Source organism: Salvelinus sp. IW2-2015, linkage group LG6.1 (genome assembly GCF_002910315.2).
Source record: "Salvelinus sp. IW2-2015 linkage group LG6.1, ASM291031v2, whole genome shotgun sequence".
NCBI classification, from domain to species: Eukaryota; Metazoa; Chordata; class Actinopteri; order Salmoniformes; family Salmonidae; genus Salvelinus; species Salvelinus sp. IW2-2015.
In genome coordinates, this window is record NC_036845.1 from 20,942,550 (window position 1) to 20,965,545 (window position 22,996).

The 22,996-nt window shown below is 42.6% G+C and overlaps 1 protein-coding gene across 1 annotated transcript; it reads left to right on the forward strand.

Annotated features, from left to right (window-relative positions):
* The first annotated feature begins 2,281 nt into the window (after window positions 1-2,281).
* On the forward strand, window positions 2,282-22,240 carry LOC111965301 (F-box/LRR-repeat protein 4). Its single transcript, XM_023989389.2, has 9 exons — window positions 2,282-2,430; window positions 7,835-8,114; window positions 8,289-8,631; window positions 10,617-10,953; window positions 12,130-12,374; window positions 12,803-13,016; window positions 19,503-19,574; window positions 19,744-20,056; window positions 20,301-22,240. Exons 2-9 carry the CDS (start codon window positions 7,961-7,963, stop codon window positions 20,462-20,464), a joined length of 1,842 nt encoding a protein of 613 aa, XP_023845157.1. The 5' UTR covers window positions 2,282-2,430; window positions 7,835-7,960; the 3' UTR covers window positions 20,465-22,240.
* The last annotated feature ends 756 nt before the right edge of the window (window positions 22,241-22,996 follow it).

Sequence of the window (22,996 nt, forward strand, 5' to 3'; positions counted from 1 at the left end):
CGTTTCGGGTAGCCTTCCACAAGTTTCCCACAATAAGTTGGGTGAATTTTGGCCCATCCTCCCGACAGCTGGCAGAGCTGGTGTAACTGAGTCAGGTTTGTAGGTCTCTTGCTCGCACAGCTTTTTCAGTTCTGCCCACACATTTTCTATAGGATTGAGGTCAGGGCTTTGTGATGGCCACTCCAATACCTTGACTTTGTTGTCCTTAAACCATTTTTACACAACTTGGAGTATGCTTGGGTCATTGTCCATTTGGAAGACCATTTGCGACCAAGCTTTAACTTCCTGACTGATATCTTGAGATGTTGCTTCATATTTCCAAATGTTCCATCCTCATTTTCCATCCATCTATATTGGGAAGTGCACCAGTCCCTCCCGCAGCAAAGCGGGATGGTGGGATGGTGTTCTTCGGCTTGCAAGCATCCCCCTTTTTCCTCCAAACATAACGATGGTCATATTGGCCAAACAGTTCTATTTTTGTTTCATCAGACCCAGAATGTGGGGCCGAATGTTGGGCCGAATCGTGAGGTAGTACTCACTAAGCAAGCAGCGTGACGTCCTCTACAGTGGTGCCGTGACCCAAATCTCCAGCTGCGCTCGGCTCAACGCTGGGGTCGCTGTTGAGTAAGTTTGAGGGGTGAATGTAGCGCATGTGGATGTGTGAAACTTACTCCTCAGCTTGAAGTGTCCCCACTTGCGCCAGCGAATAGCCAGCTTGAAGTGTGGCACTGACCGGTAAGACGCTTCAGGAGGGTGATCACATGTGCTAGCAAGGCAGAGGTCCCGAGTTTGCGCCAGGTATGGGCCGAATCGGAAGGAAGTGGTACTCGTTAACCAAGCCAGTATTTTACATTAGGTTAGTCTGACTCCCTCTTTAGCCTCTCCACAGAGGCAAGAGAGGGGCAGATTCATTATTTAACTAAGCTTCTGACAGCTGGGGCAAAGCACAGGGACAGAAAGTAACTTTTTTTGTGTGTGTGTCTATGTGTGTGTGGTCATTTGCATTTGTGTGTGGTCACCCATGTGTATATGCATGTGTGCACAGTGGGCCGGAACAAAGGCCTGACAGTAGACAGGCTAGGCGGCGGTGATGCCTAGAGGAACTGAGAGCGGCCTGGACTGTCAATCACAGAACTGGCAGCCCCGGTGCCTGCTGGCTCCAAATCATCCCCCTGCTCTCTCGTTAACTCTGCAGCTGGATGGACACCAGCTTCTCCTCTGATACTCTACTCTGTTCCAGTGTCTTGGTAATGTACCTCAGCCAGTGTCCAATGACCACAGCAGTCTCAAAGCCTATCCTAGGGATAAGAAATAATCAAAGGAAATTATTAAATTTTTTAACATATAATACAATTGAACGCATTGAATTGTTCTCCTTTCTAATTTTTGTCTGACAAGAAAAATATGTTAATCGTGTCAATTAATTTATGATGCCAAATATATTTGGCTATTTGGTCATTGAATTGAAATCAAAGCTTCAAAGATAAAAAAAAAGTTTTTGATGTTCATGAAAATGTGTTTTTTACAAAAAAAACAAAAGGTTAAAATTGAGAGAAAGAGAGAAATGCAGCTCTGTTAGTCAAAGGTAATTAATCGGCTCTCCTCACCCACAAAGGACGCCTGCTAATGAGAGCTTGGCTTGTGATTGGCTGCTGAGGGTTCCGTAGGGATCCACTGCTCTTTTGTGGTGACAATAGGACCTCAATGCACCAGAGAGACAAAGTGAATGGACAAGTCATTCATCTATGCAAATGCCAGCCAAGACATGACCATAAGCATCCATTAATCTCTCTCTCTCTCTCTCTCTCTCTCTCTCTCTCTCTCTCTCTCTCTCTCTCTCTCTCTCTCTCTTCTCTCTCTCTCTCTCTCTCTCTCTCTCTCTCTCTCTCTCTCTCTCTCTCTCTCTCTCTCTCTCTCTCTCTCTCTCTCATATATATATACACATATATATATATGTATATATTCATATATATATATATATGAATATATACATATATATATATTCATATATATATATCTGTGTGTGGTGTGTGTGTGTGTGTGTGTGTGTGTGGTGTGTGTGTGTGTGTGTGTGTGTGACGGACAGACAACAATGCAGTCCCTCTGCCTTGAGAGGTCAGAGGCAGGTTGTGGGCAGGAGAGGATAAATGTCACACCACTACATTCTCAGTCAATTCTGACAGACAAATGTTTTATTCACACTTTTTTTCAATTCCTGATATAATCACACACACAAAACCAGAATAAATATATTTCCAGTACAAAAGACTATAATTCCCACAATGCTCTGTTTCATAGGCATTAATACTCGATGTAAACAGAAGCGAGAACAAAAGTCTGCCGTTTTAAGGAAATTTCTGCTAAAATAATCTCAGATATGGAACAAAGACAGTCTTGCTATATGAATGCTTAATTTGATCTACTGTTAACGTAAGTACATATGTAAACCTTGTTATATTTGTTCTTATTATTGAGTCTTCCACAGTAGTTGGTCGTTTGCTAGCTGGACAAATCATGCTAGCCAACGCTAACGTTAGCTACCTGGCTACAATATCCACTTACATGTTCTTCAGTTACAAACGTCATATTATCATGTCTTCTAAATATTAGATTAAGTGAGCATTTGCATCAATTTGAGCTGAAATTATATTTATTTTTACTGGTTTATTTTTGGTCCACCATATGTCAAGATAATCACAGCTAACCTAGCCACATTCCTGGGTGATTAACGTTAATGTGTGTTCCATGGTTTATCATTAGCTAGCTATAGTACATCACAAGAACTAATTAACGTTACAACAACAACAACAACGACGACGTAACAAGCTAAATCTGTCATTGCTGCAATGGCATGTTCTGTCGCTAGTTGACAGATGTTTGGGGTAGGGTTAGCTTAGTTAGCTATGTCAAGAATTTGTGGAAACTAAAGGGATTCTATCTACAAATATTGTCTAGGGTGGGGGTAGGCTCACGTAGAGGAAAGATCATTTGACACATCTAAAGCTTTGATGTTTCAGCTCAACATTAAGTATTATTTATCAATAATACAATAATTTGACTTTGAAGGTGTTATCTGGTGCTGAAATGTTTTAATCTTTTTGCCAGTATCTTTGCAAGGAAACTTGCTTTCCAATCTGTTGGTTTGAGACTAAATTCATGTGGTGGAGCAGGCTATAATTTATGATTGCTATATGATATTGATATTGCCTAGGCCTAACCAAAGAGGAAGATTGTGTTAATGGAAAACCGAATGGTTAGGCAGGAAGTACGACAGCAGTTCTTCCTCATTTTAGACATGTAACAGTAAGCCTAGGCTAGGCGTTTTTGTGTAACACTGAAACCACAGTGTAAACTTCGATAATAACATGAGTGGTGTGATGTCATTGTGGAGTGTTTTGTGTGCCTTCTGACCAAAAACTGAGGGGTAGACTACATTTAGCATTTTAGTCATTTAGCAGACACTCTTATCCAGAGTGATTTATAGTAGTGAGTGCATACATTTTCAGAAAAAAAAAWAAAAATGTTTTCATACTGGTCCCCGTGGAACCCACAGTCCTGGTGTTGCACGCACCATGCTCTACCAACTGGCTACACAGGACCACAGAATCAATAAGTAAGCCAGCTAGCTGGTTCATTAGAAAAGRTAAACTAAGAAATATGTTTTTGGTTGTTGGGTCAATCAGACCATGCCTATTTCAAGCTCATCTTTAAAATAAAAATGTTAAAAAACTAAGTTTTTTTCAGAATATATAGACAAGTTAGCTGGCTAACTCATTGATCTTGCTTTGTAGTATATCCCTCTCCTTGAGCCATTTGCTACTTACCTCCAACCAAAGTGGTATCAGCAGGACTAGTTATCAAGGAGAGTTGGCCCATTCTCTCCACTGTGTGGCAGAGCAGTACTGTAGCAAACATCTGTTTGGTGTGAAGAAACAGACAGCAAACCAAAAAACATACATACTGCTAAGGTAGAGAATAATACTCAAACTTTTGTAGACTAAAAGATACAATGTCAGTTTAGGGAGTAAATGTTATAAGGGTTACATGGTGAATGTCTGACCTCTGAAATGAAAATGGATGGCCCTCCCTCAAGCAAAATATATTTGACCTAAACCCTCCCTGAATGCTTGGGAAAACAAGTGACCCTCCCCTATACCCAAAATAATAATTAAAACAATATGGATAGCAGAGAATATGTCTACCATTTGCCCTCACTTCTTTGACTTTTTGTCCTGTTAGCGTTACATGGCAATGCAGAAATTTTGATAGTGCTCAGGGCTGCGGGCCAGAAGATTGTGGGTTCACCGTGGAGAAGAGTAGGGGTGGAAAGATCTCATTTATAGTAAAAACATTGGATGAATCTACCATCGTATTTGCTGGCTTACATTTGTCTGCGTGGGTAAGCATACTCTGTCTGGGTAGGCCTAACTTTTGAAAGTACCAAGCTCAGATTCCTAATGACGCCTCAGATTTAATTATTAACAGGGACAGTTTCTGTAATTTGTGTGGTATTAAAATTACGTAGAATGACGTGGAATTGCATGCCAAATCAGTGTGTCTTGTTTGCAAAGAAACTGTCCCTGTTAATAATTCAATTTGAGACGTCATTAGGAATCTGAGCTTGGTACTTTCAAAAGTTAGGCCTACGCAGACAGTATGCCTACCCACGCATAAAAATGTACGTTTTAACTGCTGGCTACTCTTCTTCCGTGGCTTAACCCAATGAGAGAAGGTTACAAGTGTTTCCCTAAAAGCTGTCTGGGTTTAAAACATTTTATTGTACAAAAAGTGAGTAGCTTAATCAATTGATAGTGACAATTAGATTACTTCCCAAGTAAAGTCTAGTTTTTGTTTCTTCGGCTGTAGAAGATTGTAGCTCAGCCTCTGAATGTCAACTAATCAATGATATTCCCATATGCATCTGAGTCACGTCTTTCCTCTGTATTTTACAGCTTGTTTCTAGCATAAAACATTGCGGACCAAAGCGCTGTTATACAGTGCCCTCGGGAAACTATTCATACCCCTTCACTTTTTCCACATTTTGTTACATTACAGCACTTATTCTTAAATGGATACAATTTTAAAATCCTCAGCAATCTACACACAATACCCCATAATGTCTACGCAAAAACAGGTTTTTAGAAGTGTAATAAAAACACAAAATGTATACCTTATTTACAGTATTAATCAGACCCTTTGAGCTCAGGTGCATCATGTTTCCATTGATCTTCCTTGAGATGTTTCTACAACTTCATTGGTGTCCACCTGTGGTAAATTCAATTGATTGGACATGATTTGGAAGGGCACACACCTACCTATATAAGGTCCCACAGTTGACAGTGCATGTCAGAGCAAAAACCAAGCCATGAGGTCGAAGGAATTGTCCGTAGAGCCCAGAGACAGGATTATGTCGAGGCACAGATCTGGGGAAGGGTACCAAAATATGTCTGCAGCATTGAATGTCCCCAAGAACACAGTGTCCTCCATCATTCTTAAATGAAAGAAGTTTGGAACCACCAAGACTCTTCCTAGAGCTGGCTGCCCAGCCAAACTGAGCAATCGGGGGAGAAGGGCCTTGGTCAGGGAGGTGACCAAGAACCCGATGGTCACTCTGACAGAACTCCAGAGTTCCTCTGTGGAGATGGGAGAACCTTCCAAAAGGACAACCATCTCTGCAGCACTCCACCGATCAGGCCTGTGACCAGACGGAAGCCCCTCCTCAGTAAAAGGCACATGACAGCCCGCTTTGAGTTTACCAAAAGGCACCTAAACACGCTGACCATGAGAAACAAGATCGTCTGGTCTGATGAAACCAAGATTGAACTCTGGCCTGAATGCCAAGCATCATGTCTGGAGGAAACCTGGAACCATCCCTACTGTGAAGCATGGTGGTGGCATTATCATGCTGTGGGGATGTTTTTCAGCGGCAGGGACTGGGAGACTAGTCAGGATTGAGGCAAAGATGAGCGGAGCAAAGTACAGAGAGCTCCTTGATGAAAACCTGTTCCAGAGCGCTTGGGACCTCAGACTAGGGCGAAGGTTTACCTTCCAACAGGACAATGACCCTAAGCACACAGCCAAGACAATGCGGGAGTGGCTTCGGGACAAGTCTCTGAATGTCTTTGAGTGGCCCAGCCAGAGCCCGGACTTGAACCCGATCGAACATCTCTGGAAGCCCTGAAAATAGCTGTGCATCCCCATCCAACCTGACAGAGCTTGAGAGGATCTGCAGAAAAGAAATGGGAGAAACCCCAAATACAGGTGTGCCAAGCTTGTAGCGTCAAACCCAAGAAGACTCTGGGCTGTAATCGCTGCCAAAGGTGCTTCAACAAAGTACTGAGTAAAGGGTCTGAATATTTATGTAAATGTTATATTTCAGTTTATTTTTTATTTTTTATTAATCAACAAAAATTTGTAAAAACCTGTTTTTTACTTTGTCATTGTTTTTTCCCCAATCAATTTTAGAATAACACGGAACCCAAACCGGCTGCGCGCGTGCGCAAATTTATTTTGTCCCCCTACACCAAACGTGATCACGACACGAAGGTTCAAATATCAAAACAAACTCTAAACCAATGACATCAATTTGGGGACAGGTCGAAAAGCATTAAACATGTATGGCAATTTAGCTAGTTAGCTTGCTGTTGCTAGCTAATTTGTCCTGGGATATAAACATTGAGTAGTTATTTTACCTGAAATGCACAAGGTCCTCTACTCCAACAAATTAATCCACACCTAAAACGGCCAACCGAATCGTTTCTAGTCATCTCTCCTCCTTCCAGGCTTTTTCATCGTTGAACTTATATGGTGATCGCATCTAAACTTTCATAGTATTACCACGACAACCGGCAAAACAGTTCGTCTTTAAATCACCCACGTGGGTATAACCAATGAGGAGATGGCACGTGGGTACTTGCTTCTATAAACCAATGAGGAGATGGGAGAGGCAGGACTTTCAGCGCGATCTGCGTCAGAAATAGGAATGACTTCTATTTTAGACCTTGGTAACGCAGACGCTCGTTGGTGCGCGCGAGCAGTGTGGGTGCAATAATTGAATAACATATATTTCAACATTTATTTTGCAACGATCGCGCATGCTACGTGTCTGGTCTGGTCAGCATGTTAGGCTGTAACCTAACAACGTGGGAAAAGTACTTTCCGAAGGCACTGTTGATCACTTTATACAATTGGATCCGTTTTAAGATGACAAGGGGTAGGCCTCTGCTTTTTGCCATTTTCTTTAATAAAAGGCAGGCTTATGGCACCCTCTCATACCCCCTCAATTTGAGTCTTGGATTTAACTGAACAGCCCTTCACTGACTTGGAGGTAGGCTATTTAAAAAGTGCACGGTGGGTGGAGTAATTGACCGACCAAATCTATGGACATATCAGCCTATAGCCTAATGCTGTCTGTCAAACAGGTAGGCCTACCTTTTATTTCTTAAATAGGAAGAAATAGGCTCCAACACACAGCCCTCTTGTTCAAATGAAGATTGAAATGAATTATGCAATTATTGATTGTGCCGCAATGCTTCAAGTTTCAGAACCACAGTGTAAGTTACTTGAATCTGGCTTATTGTGAGGTCAAGAACTCAATAACATCATGAGCAAGAAATATATTGTTTTTAATAAAATCTATTATTGTAATAGCAAGCTATAAAGTTGACTTCGATCCATCCCTTAGACAGATACATTTGCTTATTTGTGAAGAAAAGAAAGGATATGCCCAAGATTTTACTACTAGCACTCTTGAAGATCAATGGGGAATCTTTTTCTGTCTTGCTTTTCTAACTCTTGCCTTGTGTGTCTTTTTGTTTCTTTCCCGAACCCACAGGTCCTGTATGTGGCTGGGCCTGTAGCCTGCGCTGTGTTGAGCACGACCTCCCGAGCCAGGCGGGCTTCTGGGGCCTCTTCCCACAAGCCACACCCAGCCCACTGCTCCCCTGACCCACTGTTCCCTATGCTAACCCTTCTGAGCATGTTTTACTATATCTGTCTGCGGCGCCGGTCCAGGAGCGGAACTCGGGGTGAGGCGCTGACCAGCAGGCGGGCTGTGGAGTCAGGCCAGCGGGCCACCCTGCCCATCAGCGTGGAGGTGGAACAGTATGCCAAAGGTATGATCATTCACCTGCTATTGTGCCCTTGAGCAAGGCACTTAGTCCAACCCCTTAAAATAGCTCCAGGTGTGCTGCACTGGAGCTGACACTGTGCTCCTCCCAAAATGTGTGTTTGTGTGCTTTTGTCTGGTGGATTGGGATCAGATGGACTAACCTTATCCTATCCTATAGAGGTGCTGGACTTCAGCTCCCACTACGGCAGTGAGAACAGCATGTCGTACACCATGTGGAACCTGGCCGGCATGCCCAACGTCTACCCCAGCTCTGGGGACTTCACCCAGACGGCCGTGTTCAGGGCCTACGGGACGTGGTGGGAGCAGTGTGCCAGCGCGCCTCTGCCCTTCCGCCGCACGCCCAAGGCCTTCCATAGCCAGGACTACATCGAGCTGGCCTTTGAGGAGCCCGTCTACCCCACAGCTGTGGAGGTGCTGGAGACCTACCACCCGGGGGCCATTGTCCAGATCATGGCCTGCTCCCTCAACCCCTTCTCTCAGAACCCTCCCACAGACGTCAGGTAAGGACCAGTGGTGGTGTGGGACTCGGGTTGTAGAAATGTAGTTTGACAAATCTTCTATTGTAAAATCTCTGCTTTTCATCCATAGCCACTTTCACACCTTCCCTATATACCACCCTGCATCCCACTGCTGGCTTGCTTCTGAAGCTAAGCAGGGTTGGTCCAGGTAGGTCCCTGGATGGGAGACCAGATGCTGCTGGAAGTGGTGTTGGAGGGCCAGTAGGAGGCACCCTTTCCTCTGGTCTAAAAAAAAAAAGATCCCAATGCCCCAGGGCAGTGATTGGGGTCTTTCGAATGGGGTGTTAAARGGGTGTCCTGACACTCTATGGTCACTAAAGATCCCATGACAATTATCGTAAGAGTAGAGGTGTTCACCCCGGTGTCCTGGCTAAATTCCCAATCTGGCCCACATACCATCACGGTCGTCTAATCATCCCCAGCTTACAATTGGCTCGTTCATCCGTCCTCCTCTCCCTTGTAACTATTCCCCAGGTCGTTGCTGTAAATGAGAATGTGTTCTCAGTCAACTTACCTGGTAAAATAAGGGTAAAAAAAAATAAAAAACGTAAAACTCAAGTTAATAGCCAGGGTGTTCGTTTACTTCAATTTCTCAACACAACCGGTGCGTATTATAATGAGACAGGCTTCTATTTGAGTCAGTCGTCTATTTCCTTAATGCACACAGCGTTTGCTCAATACAATTTTGAAAAGACTACCATATTGTTTATTGTGACCATTATAATAACAAATCTATCGCAGGTCAGACTTGCAAAGACTAAGCTGCCTATCATACACCCCAATTTCGCCATTCAGCACCATGGAGAGCGGTACCGGGTAATCACAAGCCGTGTTTTCTTTTTGGTGGCGCCATGGCTAGCAACGATGACAGCATTTTTAAAGAATGGTTTTAATGCACATGACCGTAAGAATATCAGAGCTGTGTCCATGGTAACCTCAAACAATTCATTTTGACCCAGCTTTTATTTGAAACAGGCGTTTATGTGCTGAAATGTGTGCCGATACCCGACTATTAAAAGAGACAGGCGACTATTTGAGACACCGTTTAATTKGAGTTTTAGGCATCAGGATATGTAACAGACTAGCGTGTGTTCAATGCAGATAGTCCATGTAGCCATTTTGTTATCTGTTTAGCAGTCTTATGGCTTGGTGATAGAAGCTGTTCAGGAGCCTGTTGGTGTCATACTTGTTGCTCCGGTACCAGTTTCCGTGTGGAAGCAGAGAGAACAGTCTATGGCTTGGGTCGCATGGCACTACCCTCTGTAGTGCCATGCAATCGAGGGAGGTGCAGGGGTCAAACCAAGCAATGATGCAGCCAGTCAATGATGCAGCCAGTCAAGATGCTCTCAATTGTGGAATATACTTTTTCTATGAATTAGTTAATAGACCAATAAGATAGAGTTCCAAACCTCTCTGCCAATAACAGCTAGTTTTCAGTTTCCCCCTCCCCACTCAGACCACTCTGACAGTCCTAGAAAAATGATTGCTTGAGAAACTGCTCTTTGCTAAGAAGCTATTTTGTTTGCTATCAATTAAAATGGTCAAAAGTAATCACAGTAAGGTACTTAATTGTTACCCAGAAATGATTTGATATTGAGATTAAAACGGCTGCATTGGACCTTTTTTAAAGTAATGGGTGCACATTTTTWATGTTATTTTTACATATGGGTAGTCCTGGGACTCTAACCCATGCCTGGCGTTGCAACCGCCATGCTCTAATAACTGAGCTACAGAGGACCACAACGGAATTCGGGTTTGTACTCTATGGGCTGGTTTCCCGGACACAGATTAAGCCTAGTCTCGGAATAAGAAGCACTTTCACTTAGATTCTCCATTGAGCACGTTTTATTCGTTCAGGACTAGGCTTAGTATGTGTATGGGAAAACTGCACTAAGTGAATGTCTCAGATTTAAAGAGTGGTGAGTGCGTGTGTACCTCCTGAGAGGTGTACCTCTGTCTGTCCCCAGGTGGGAGGTGTTGTGGGCTGAGGAGCCCACCAAGATGCTGACCCCCCAGGCCAGGCAGTTCTCCCCCGGCATCAAACAGCTGAGCTTCCCCACCAACTTGATCCGCGTGGAGGTCAACAGCTCCCTGCTAAAGTACTACACGGAGCTGGACGCCGTCGTCCTGCGCGGCCAGAAAGAGAGGCCCATCCTCTCCCTTTATAAGATGCCCAGGATCGACATCTGTGACCTGAGTGACAGTGATGAGGAGCTGTCTGACCCGGGAGCCTCCTCCAGACAGGCCGGGGATGGCAAGCACATTAACCTGGGGAATGGATACTTCGATAAACTGCCCTACGAGGTAGAGAGAATACGCTATTAGACACTCACATATACTACAACACTCGTATATGGCTGCTGGATGCATTTTCTGTCCACGAAACAGCAATAGTTGCAGGACAATTGCAAAATGCTGTTTTCCAAACAATTCTCGCTTTGGTTTTAAAGATGGACTATGCAGAAATCGCTCCGCCATTTCCTGGTGGCAAAAATGTGAATAGTTCGCCTGATTTCAGTTTATGTGGCTAAAACAAGCAAGTATAGTTTAGAGAATCATTGTACCATCTAAACCGCTATGAAAAATATTTTCCATAACCAAAAATATTGTATATTCAGCTGTTTGAAACTGGTGTACAAAACTGAAAGTAAAATATGCAGAAGTGAAACTTAATGGAAGCATAGAAATAGCACACATAGAACAGATATAATGCTTCTTAGACGTGCTTTTAATGAGAATGACAGATCTATAACGTGATATAGATTTTTAAATGTGAATTCGGTCGGGTCGCCCAAAAAGTGACATATTGCAGCTTTGAGTGTAGTCCTATCTACTGAAAATGTTTATGCTTAGGATATCTTGGGCAGTTTTTGCACTTTGCGAGGACTTAATTGGACAAAAGATATRTCCCATAGACCTAAACATACTGGCTTGGACCCATGGAGATATTTGATATTATGCTTAGTAATTTTCATGTCATAAAGACATGTCATATTTTCTAAGACAAGCTTAAAAACACTGGCTATTCTCTTGGTTTTAAGTACTACTCCCCAAACCGCTGCCATACTCCTCACAACCTGTGTGTGTGTGTGTGAAATACAATATAGCTATTATCTGCTTGCTGATACCCTGTTGAACACACAGTGTATTGTTTATTCACTGCACACATACACACATCTATTCTCTCTCTACCTCTATCTTACTGAGAGAAGCACACATCCATATTAGACAAACAAGCAGATTCACTGCCACAAGAATATTGCTTTGTGTGTGTGCCACATACACTTTTTTATATTAATCTGCTCTCCCTGACATCATCCCTTCTGTTTACATTTCTCTTGCTTTCTTTCTTGCTTTCCTTATCTCTCTCTCTTCCTCCATTATTTATCTTTCTCTCTCCCTCTACCCCCTCTCCCACCATCCTCCCTTCTCTCTTATTCTCTTTCTGTAATTCTCCCTCCCTCCCTCTTCCCCCTGCAGTTGATCCAGCTGATAGTCAGCCACCTGACCCTGCCCGACCTGTGTCGCCTGACCCAGACCTGTAAGCTACTCCACCAGCACTGCTGTGACCCCCTCCAGTACATCCAGCTGAGCTTGCAGCCATACTGGGCTCGCCTCAGTGACACCTCCCTGGGCCACCTGCAGGGCCGCTGCACCCTGCTCCAGAGACTCAACCTCTCCTGGACCGGCAACCGCGGAGCCCTCACCCTCACTGGCTTCAGCAGGTGAGTTATGGGGGTGGGGGGGCTAGAGGATCTGGACATTTGTGGTTCATTGGTCTCTGTCTTCAGTGTGGCATGTGTGTGCCCATCACTTCCGTTGATTTCAGGGTGAGGAACCATCTGTGTAAATATTGGACTATAAATTGTACCTTTCTGTATTTTACTTGTGCTAAAATCTTTATTCTACTGAGCCATTTACTTTATGTTCATATTCTTACCTTTTATTATTTATTGGTGTTGCATTGTCGAGAAGGAACCTGCAAGTAAGCATTTTTTAGTTGGACGGTGTATACCATGTGTATCCCGTACATGCAACTAATAAAACTTGAGACTGAAAGTAACATAAAGTTGTCAAATCCGGAACTTCCCTGTTAATATTGTGTTGCCACGCCACAACACAGGTCTGACTTCCTCCCCCTCCTCCCCCTCAGCTTCATGAAGGCATGTGGCGGGAGCCTGGTGTGTCTGGAGCTGTCGTGTTGTCACTTCCTGAGTGAACCGTGTCTGGAGGTCATCTCCCAGACGTGTCCCGGGCTGCAGGAGCTCAACCTGTCCTCGTGCGACCGCCTCCACCCCCAGGCCTTTACACACATCTCCAAGCTCACCCAACTGCGCCGGCTAGTGCTCTACCGCACAAAGATAGAGGTACAGTGCCTTCTGAAAGTAACCCTTGACTTATTCCAGATTTTGTTGTGTTATAGCCTGAATTCAAAATTGATTAAATAAAAAATAAAAAAACACCCATCTACACACAATGCCCCATAATGACTGTGAAAACTTTTTGCAAATGTATTGACAATTAAATACAGAAATATCTAATTTACATAAGTATTCACACCCCTGAGTCAATACTTTGTAGAAGCACCTTTGGCAATGATTACAGCTGTATGATTACACCAGAGTCTTACTGGGTAAATATTTAAGCGCTTTCCACACCTGTATTGTGCAACATTTGCCCATTGTTCCTTACAATATTCTTTAAGCTGTGTCAAATTGGTTGTTGATCATTGCTAGACAACCATTTTCAGGTCTTGCCTTATATTTTCAAGTAGATTTAAGTCAAAACTGTAACTCGGCCACTCAGGAACATTCACTGTCTTCACTGATTTTGCCTGTGCTTAGCTCCGTTCCGTTTTGTTTTTTTATCCTGAAAGACTCCCCAGTCCTTAATGATTACAAGCATACCACCACTATGTTTGAAAATATGGAGAGTGGTACTCAGTAATGTGTTGTATTGGATTTGCCCCAAACACAACACTTTGTATTCAGAACAAAAAGTTAATTGGTTTGCCACATTTTTTGCAGTATTATATTAGTGCCTTGTTTCAAACAGGAAGCTTGTTTTGGAATAGATTTATTCTGTACAGGCTTCCTTCTTTTCACTCTGTCAATTAGGTTAGTATTGTGGCATAACTACAATGTTGTTGATCCATCCTCAGTTTTCTCCTATCACAGCCATTCAACTCTAATGTTAACTGTTTTAAAGTCACCATTGGCCTCGTGGTTTCCTTCCTTTCCGGCAACTGAGTTAGGAAGGACGCCTGTATCTTTGTAGTGACTGGGTGTATTGATACACATTCCAAAGTGTAATGAGTAACTTCACCATGGTCAAAGGGATATTCACTGTCTGCTTTTTTTACCCATCTACCAATAAGTGCCCTTCTTTGTGAGGTATTGGTGTCTTCAATGTTTGATGCTGTGATACTTGGGGAATAGCTCACAGATTAGTAAATCATAATTTGGTTGGTACAGGCGAGCACATCCGTGCCAGTGGTCAAGCTCGAATGATTGCTCTCTGTCTCTTGGAAATAGTTGCAGTGTTTAGCTGTATATCGTCAACTAACTAGTTGCTTGTTTTGTCTTGTTTCTACCAATGTAATTATATGGAAACTGCTTGCTATAGCCAGCTAGTTAATTAGTTAGTCTGTCAGGCAAGAAAGCAAGAGTTGATTGGAGGAGAGAGAGAGTGTGTGTGCGTGCATGTGTGGAATGGGAGGCGTGTAGCTAACTTTATCACACAATTTATTATGGAAACCCCTTATTAGGAAGAGAGTATGTGTATAGAGGAAGGAAGAGCAAGATGGGAGAGAGATTATGTGCCTGACTACAATTGTATCCTATATGTTGCTCTTCTCCTCTCCCTCTGTTACTGTTCTTCAAGGTCAGTAAAAGTGAAGGAAGTGATGTCGAGAGTCAGGGCTCAGCAGTAAAAGGCAGGGAGGAATAGGAGTTAGAGATAATTGGAGGGATAGAGATGTGAAGAGGAGGGAGCAAAGAGTGGAGGGAGAGAGAGCACACCCGAGAGGGGAGCCTACACTTCCATGGCGTGTCTGCCTTAAGTCCCACCATTCACCCTTGTACCACACAGCCTGGGCCTAAAGTGACAGTGACATGGGTTTTGGAGTTGTTTTTAAAAGTAGTAGGAACTTCTATCTGTTCCAGAGCTTGTAAAGGATTACAACAAGAACATTGGCGGGGTTGACCATCTTGACCAACTGAGGAGCTATTACAATGTTGGACGCACAGGTAGAAAATGGTGGAAGTATGTGTTTTGGGGGATGCTCAACATTGCCATCCTAAGCGTACATTTTATGGGGGATCCTGTAAAGGCCCCTTCCCAGAAAACACAGGCGCTGGTCCCTGAAGGCATTCGAAATGCTGCTTGTGCATTCACTTTGATATTGCTACAGTGGCAGGAAGAGGGGAGACGAATGTGGCACCAGGGCGTGTCGACCGAGTTGCAACTCATTTGAAAGCAGGTGAAGTTTGAAGGGCACAAGAGAGGACGCAGTGCAAAAATGGGAGATATGTAGAAACCTCCTACGTGGTCTATGCCACTTAGCAGGATGGGGCCATGCTTCTAGAAGTTCCATGTTGTAGGCTAAATGCAAACACTAAAGTGACAGTGTGAAATATGAATTTGTCCTACAAGTCTTTTGTCTCTGAACAGTTGTTGTGTTTTGTATATTCTCTTTTTTCCGTCTCCATCTAATACTTGTTGCATTCACTGAATTGTCAAAGGAGGCTACTATTTCTACATTTTGTGTCAGCCCGGGTCTGAACTAAATCTTATTGAGCGAGGTTACCTACATTTTGAAATACAGTAGTCTCTGAATAGTTGTTTGCATTTCAACATTGTTACAGAAGTAAGAATCATTGTCAATCAAATGGATTACTTTGTGTGTGTGTTTTGAAAAAGTTTCTGAATATTGTCCTCTGATCACATTTTGGATAATTTGATTTATTCATATGTATAATAATATTTAAGTATGGGTTGTGCTTGGTACATTTTTAAGTGAGTAATTTAGTCAAATGTACTGCAATTTTAAAACTAGGGTTTTTTGTTGTYTTGAGTGTTAATCCTTTTTTGATAGTGTCTTTACACAATGGAAGACAATGAGTGTTATTCCTATTGACATGAATGTGGTGGCATAGTTTTAAAGAGCACAACCTATTCTTTAAGWTAACTTGTAATTGTCATTTTGTTCTTTGTTTTTGAGCTATGTCTGTTTGTTTGAAATGTGTGAGAATGAGCTTTATCTTTAAAATTCTCAGTAATCTACAGCAAAGGGTTAAACACTGTTGCACACTGAGTGAGTCCATGCAATTTGTGATTTGTTAAGCAAATGTTTACTCCTGAACTTATTTTGTCTTGCCATAAACAAAGGGGTTGAATACTTATTGTCTCCAGACCTTGCAGCTTTTCATTTTTAATTATAATTTGTAAACATTTTGAAAAACATTCCACTTTGACATTATGGCGTATTATGTGTAGACCAGTGACAAAAAATCTCAATTCAATACATTTTAAATTCAGGCTGTAACACAACAAAATGTGAAAAAAGCAATGGGGTGTGAATACTTTCTGAAGGCACTGTATGCTAAATAGGGATGCTAATCGGTTAGCCACCAAAAATGCATTTGACCGGTCATGCRTATCAGTCTATAGGTTAATTTGCATAATTTACTGGAATTAAATTGGCAAGTGTGTATTTTCGTTAGCCATAATCATGTATCTTACTTATCACACGCGCACGTCATACAGAGCCTAGTCTGAGGAGCGGAATAGCCTATCAACTGTCAGACAGCTCGAGAGCAGCTCCTCAAAAAGCTGGTAGCCTACTGGAGTGAAACAACCTTTTATAAGCCCAGTCATTGCGTAACAAATAGCACACGATTGCATTTAAGAATTGTTAACTGTTTTGATGGCCACAATTTAAAAAGAGTTCCAATTTGTATTTCTCAACTCGTAATTAAAATGAGCCTCCCATTTGCCATTCGAGTGCATTGGCTATAGTCAACGGTAGGCAGGCAGGTCAACGGTAGACACCACTTTGTAATGTAAGCATGAGGCAGTATTATTTTTTTATTTTTTTTAACCTTTTATTTAACTAGTTAAGAACAAATTCTTATTTACAATGACGGCCTACCCCAGCCAAACCCTAACCCGGACGATGCTAGGCCAATTGTGCTCCACCCTATGTGACTCCCAATCACGGCCGGTTGTGATACAGCCTGGAATCGAACCAGGGTCTGTAGTGACGCCCCTAGCACTGAGATGCAGTGCCTTAGACCGTTGCGCCAATTGTTTGAAACCTGAAAGTTTTACTTCCCTGTAACGAGGAAAGTCTTACCCTGCTTCAAAGTAGCCTACCAAAAATCCAACCARAGAAATGTGGAGGCAATTCTTTCATGAAGACTTCATGCCATTTAAACAGCATTTCTCTCCAGTTCTATTGGTTTTCATATCAACTTTCTTTGATTGTCCAGAAGCCAAAGGAACGGTCCTAGTCATATTAGCAACCATCCTAGTTGTCGCTATTAGATTCCCACTCGTTCTACATTTCTAACAGAGATTTGAATCTGTCACATTAGACGCGCTGTTAAGAACAGTGATGCTATTGCTCCTTCGGTCCGGTGTGGCTCAATTGGTAAGAATGTGGCAAGAGCATTTTATTTGAATTTTTTCACAGGAAAGTCATTCTGACACTAGGGTCTCTTTTACAGATGAGCCCTGCATAAATGCATCAAACACATACAATATACAAAATTACAAACCATATTAAGAAAAACAGACCCATTTATCAACATAGAGGTCTCCGATCATTACTCTGAACTAACCAAGGGGCGACCAGAACATCTCATTTCAGAGAGCTCTGTAAGTTGTTCCACGTGTTATTGACTGTACGTTTTGTTTATGTGTAACTGTGTTGTCGTTTTTTGTCGCACTGCTTTGCTTTATCTTGGCCAGGTCGCAGTTGTAAATGAGAACTTGCTCTCAACTGGCCTACGTGGTGAAATAAATAAAAAATATTTTAAAAAACAAGGGTGCAAAAAAACAAAAAGCAGCTTTACCCAACTGTGTGGAGACCGAAGGGGCGTCCAGTGTTATCCAAGCCTGAGACCGGGTTTGGTCATTTGTATGTCTAAATTGAATTAATGATAGATACATACGACGTTTCTGTATGAGTGCTTTGTAGATAAACACAAAGAAATGCTGCCCTCTCCTTACATACAAAGAGGCTCAACCCACTTTTTGATACAAAACACAATGGTGAGTTCTATAACCATCACCAGTAATAAACCTAAGGGCACAATGGGAAACAGCATCTATTGGTTTAAGTGTAGATGCTGCTGCATGCATATAGATAATATCCCCATTATCCAAAATAGACATAAAAGTGGCCTGGACAATTTCCTTCCTATTAACAAAAGTTTTTTTCCTGTTAAAGAAACCAACCTTGAACTTCAACATCTTCACCAGCTCAGTGACATGTTTTTTAAATGACAGTTTGTCATCAAGCCAGATACCAAGATATTTGTAGGAAGGAACTCGCTCAATTTGTGACTACTGTTCATACTAGTAATTACAAATTCCGTTAAATCTGGGTTATGGGACCTAGAAAAAAAGCATGTGTTTTGTTTGAATTTAGTACTAGCTTTAGATCCAATAGTGTCCTCCGCAGTGAAAATCAGACTTCAAGTGTGAAAAGGCTTGGCCAACCGATGGCGCAATGGAACACTGTTTCATCTGCATTTTACAGCATTACCGATGTTATTTATATAGGTTGTAAACAGTAGTGGGCCGWGTATTGAACCTTGGGGCACCCATAACTTAAGCATGATGCCGGCGCTAAGGTTGTGGATTCATTTCCCATAGAGATCACATACTAAAAATGTATGCACTCACTGCATTGTCACTTTYGTTAAAAGTGTTTGCTGAGTAGCATATATTGAGATGATGTTCTAACACAAGTTATGCCTTATTTTTAGGCTAATGCACATGGGTATATTGGCGGTGTATGGGTTAAGAGGTAGTTGGGTTTCCTATTAGATGCATGACCTGTGGATGGCATCATTGTGGTTTACGTAGGACTAATTCTCTGCTGTCATCATTTGTAATGAACTCAGAGCTCGGGTCACTGTTCTCGCCCAGGCTTGCTACAAAACCTTACAGAGCATTTCTGAGTGTTGTTCTCATGTTTCAGCCTTTTCCTAAGGCCGACACCATACCGTAGTTTTTCCAGTGCAGTGTGGTTGAGGTGTAGGCTTTCAGGTTGTTTACTGCAGGCAGTCTGAGCAGGCTGTGTGTGTGTGTGTCTGCAGTCCTATGTGTCATCCAGCCCTGATGTCTGTCATTAAGCTGTCACTGGTATAATTAAATAGTTCTCTGGCTGTCTATAGGCATAAAAAGAGACCACAACACACACACTCGAAACACACAAGCGTACACGTTCGAGATGCTTGCTAAAGTACACGTCACGCACACTCAATTGCCATTCGGTGGCATGTTGACAGTTCCACATTGAAATCTCACCTCTATCCCTGTCGAGCAATGGTGGATAGGTGATAAGCAAATGTGTTTTTTTAACGTTTTGAAATGTTATACTACCCTAATCCTGTTGAGTTGTGTGTTTGCCAGACCAAGTCATCTTGGAGAGATATTGAATAACATGGGTAGACCTGTTATTGTAATTTTTGAAGTGACACCTTTGACACACATTCCTCAGTCTCATTTTACTGTGTGTGTACAAAAAGGGGTGCAATCATCATATTTTGGGTGAGTTGATAGAAACTTAACTCAACTTCGTGACATTTTCTCTCTCTCTTGCTTTGTTTATGTTGCTGCAGCAAACAGCCATGTTGAGCATCCTAACGTTCTGCATTGAGCTGAGACACCTCAACCTGGGGAGCTGTGTGATGGTAAGATGCCCCCCACAAATGCACTCACTATCATACCCTTTTCTTGCGCCAGATAGACATTCTAGAATCAGCTTAACTCCTAACCACAATCAAGAATCGTGACAATTGATTCAGTCATTTTATGTTAGCTAACAGCTCTGAGGTCACCACCCCTATGTTCTCCCTGCAGATAGACGACTATGACGTGGTGGCCAGCATGCTGGCTGTCCGCTGCCGCTCACTGCGCTCCCTGGACTTGTGGCGCTGCAGAAACCTGACAGAGCGTGGCCTGGCCGAGCTGGCTGCAGGGTGCAGACTACTGGAGGAGCTGGACCTGGGCTGGTGCTCCACACTGCAGAGCAGCTCGGGCTGCTTCCAGCACCTGGCCCGCAACCTGCCGTGCCTGAGGAAGCTCTTCCTCACCGCCAACCGCACCGTGTGCGACTCGGACATTGAGGAACTGGCTGCCAACTGCCCCGCACTACAGCACCTCGACATACTGGGTGGGTACTACCTCCCCCTTTCTTTCTTAATCTATCTCTCTTTCTCTCGGTCTCTCACACAAGTTTATATAAAGTCATTTTATGTTCACACCCGATATTTGATATAGTATTTTACTTGGAGCATTTAAAACACAGTATTCACTATTATTTGTCTGTAATTGCCTATCTGATTAATCTATGTATTTCTGAGTGGTCACATAAATGTTGCTCCCTCATGTGGTATGTTTGTGTTGTTGATTGACAGGCACCCGAATGGTAAGCTCCTCTTCCCTGAGGAAGCTGCTGCAGGCGTGTCCTAAGCTCCTCCTCCTGGACGTGTCCTTCTGCTCGCAGGTGGACGCCCGCATCGTCCAAGAGCTCTGCGGACTCTTCCCCAACGTGGCCATCAAGAAGAGCTTTACCCAGTGACCTCACTCAGCCCCACCCTGACACAGGGACACCAGGGGGAGGTGCTAATTTAGACTAGCAGGGTAGAGTAGTACTGGATTTCCAGTGGGTAGAATGAATGGGCCTGACGGCTGAGAGCACTGAGGCCTATTGTAATGTGGACTGAACGGTTAGGAGTGTTGTGTTGTGGTGCCCTGAGCATCAGCTGAACACCTCACCCACACCTCAACACAGTCTCCTCGTGTCAAGCCGCTGAATGCAAGAAAGAGTCTTAAGAGTAAAACTGGTTGAAATCAGGGTCACGGCTGCCAAAGCCGCTAGATTTCATCGTTGGTCAGCCTAGTAACTGACACATCTGGTGGCTGCTTGTCATCTGTCCCGCCCCTCCTGTGACGCATTTTGTAAAATGGGTGACCTCAATGTTGCATCTGAATCTGAAATCTCAGGGTTTTTATTTTGTTCATATTGTTTTAATTTGTTTTATTATTATTTTTCAGCGAAACATTTGTCCTGTTTGATTTCCACTGCCACAGTTTGTTCTGAGACAACGAAAATTATGGGAGTTCAGAAAAATTGACATTTGGCACTGATACTGAGACAAAACATTTTTGGGGTGTATTTGATGTTGAATATTGTGCAAATTGTATGATTGTAAAATTATATCACTATCCTTAATTATTTATTGATCTTGTAGTATATTATTGCACATCTCCAATGCTACGAAGCATTTCCTTTAAACTGAGACTCAGCGATACGAGCAGCAGTGTGAAACAAAGATATTGAGGAATATACGCTATACAATAGGCTGTACTTGTGAGCACCCACATTCCCATACAGAGCATCTTCGCATGTGCATGGGAGGTCGTTTCACTCTCCTGCAAATGTGACAGTTCAGGGGCAACTACTGCGGAGTAGATTATCCTCTCGCTTCACTATCTTTGTTGTTGTGGATATCGGCCTGATATGCAGCTACTGACATATGTATAGCTGAATCTACCTTTATGCAAAACTTGAAGTTTCATTTTGAGCACATGCTAGCTAGTATGTTAAGTATTTTTGTGCCTTATTTTCATGACTGAATGTGGTGTCCATGTGTGTCAGTGATTTGTAATGCTTTGCTTCCTGCCCTCCTACCAAAGTTACTAGCAAATCCCAGGTCCCTCACTATAGCTTTATTTGACCAGTGAAGAAACCCATGCAGATCTGTCATCTTGATTGACATATGCAAAGCCATATTTATTTTAAACAGAATCTTATCTCCATCTTTCAATTCCCTTTTTATTAAGTGGCAGTTATGTGAATGTCTGCTTGTTGGATTACATTTTCTTTTATCTTTGGGAACGTGGTCTGGTCACACTCAAATCACTAAAGTAACCTGCACAGGCAAACTATTGAAAAACATATTAATGTTAACACTTGTACAACAAACACACACAATATGTCATCCTGCTACACAAATCTAGTTCCTCTCCTTTGTCCGGTCACTAGTTGACCAAAGTCATCACAATTTTCACCACATTGTAATGCAACTTTTATTTAAAGGCATTTATTTATGTGGACCTGCTATTTTTGCAGTGATTGACCTTTCCCAGTTAGTTTTGGATGTGTGTGTGTGGTCAAACTTTGTGCCATTTTTAGAACTTTTAGTAATGTACCCTTAACTAAGTGTGAATGTCATCAAGTGTCATCAAGACTCACTGGCAAATAACCGCTCTAAAGTATTGAAAAAGGTTGCACCTCTACTACGACAAAACTGGGTGCGTTAATTTTAAATAAACTGAAGGTTGATGACTGAGACCTTGTATTTATCCCCAACTGTATATCCATTGAAATGCCAGGTTCGACTGCCTTGTATTTATGGCTCATAGTGTACATTGTGTTGACATTACCCCACCTTGTTTTGATCACTCTTTTAATAGAAAGGTGCCATACAGTGTTCTCTGGCTTGTCCCTGTAGGATAATTCTTTTTGGATCCAGGTAGAACCTTTTCACCCAACAACGAACCCTAAAATGACAAGTTTCTTTAGATGAAAAAGGTTTGATGTACAACCCTTTTTTTCCCTGAGGTGCCTTTATCATGAGCGGTGACTCAACAGAAATAACTATATTGAAGTATAGGGGTAGAGTCTTCTTGCCTTACGACTCAAACTGAATTTTTTTCCCGTTGCTCTTTTGTTTGCTATGAACTTCAGTCTGAGGTTGCCGTGATTGAAGTAGTTTGTGGTGATGTCAAATTGAGGGGTGTTGTACCAAACAAAGTAATCAGTGATCGGATCATCTCTAACCAATCGGAGTAACAAAGCCATTGACACATTTTCAAACCTCTGCTTTACCCATAGGCTTTACACATGTGTGTTCTGGCTCTTGCTCAGTCCATCGGTTTCTGGGACCAATCAGAACGGTTAGAATGTTTTTTCCGTTCTAGAAATTGTCATGGAGTTACTCAGATCCAGACTCATTGCAGAGAAGAAACTAATGCCCGTGGGCGTGGCAAAACATTTGGCCAGAGCAAGGAGTTTGGGTAGCTAGGCAAAGGGTAATCTTGTGTTTTT

Bases quoted from the DNA above. Each gene is read 5' to 3' on its own strand.
- LOC111965301 (XM_023989389.2), top strand. From the start codon at position 7,961: ATGCTAACCCTTCTGAGCATGTTTTACTATATCTGTCTGCGGCGCCGG. The intron at 12,375-12,802 runs GTGAGTTATGGG...CCTCCCCCTCAG, and splicing joins ACCCTCACTGGCTTCAGCAG to CTTCATGAAGGCATGTGGCG. The intron at 13,017-19,502 runs GTACAGTGCCTT...ATGTTGCTGCAG, and splicing joins TCTACCGCACAAAGATAGAG to CAAACAGCCATGTTGAGCAT.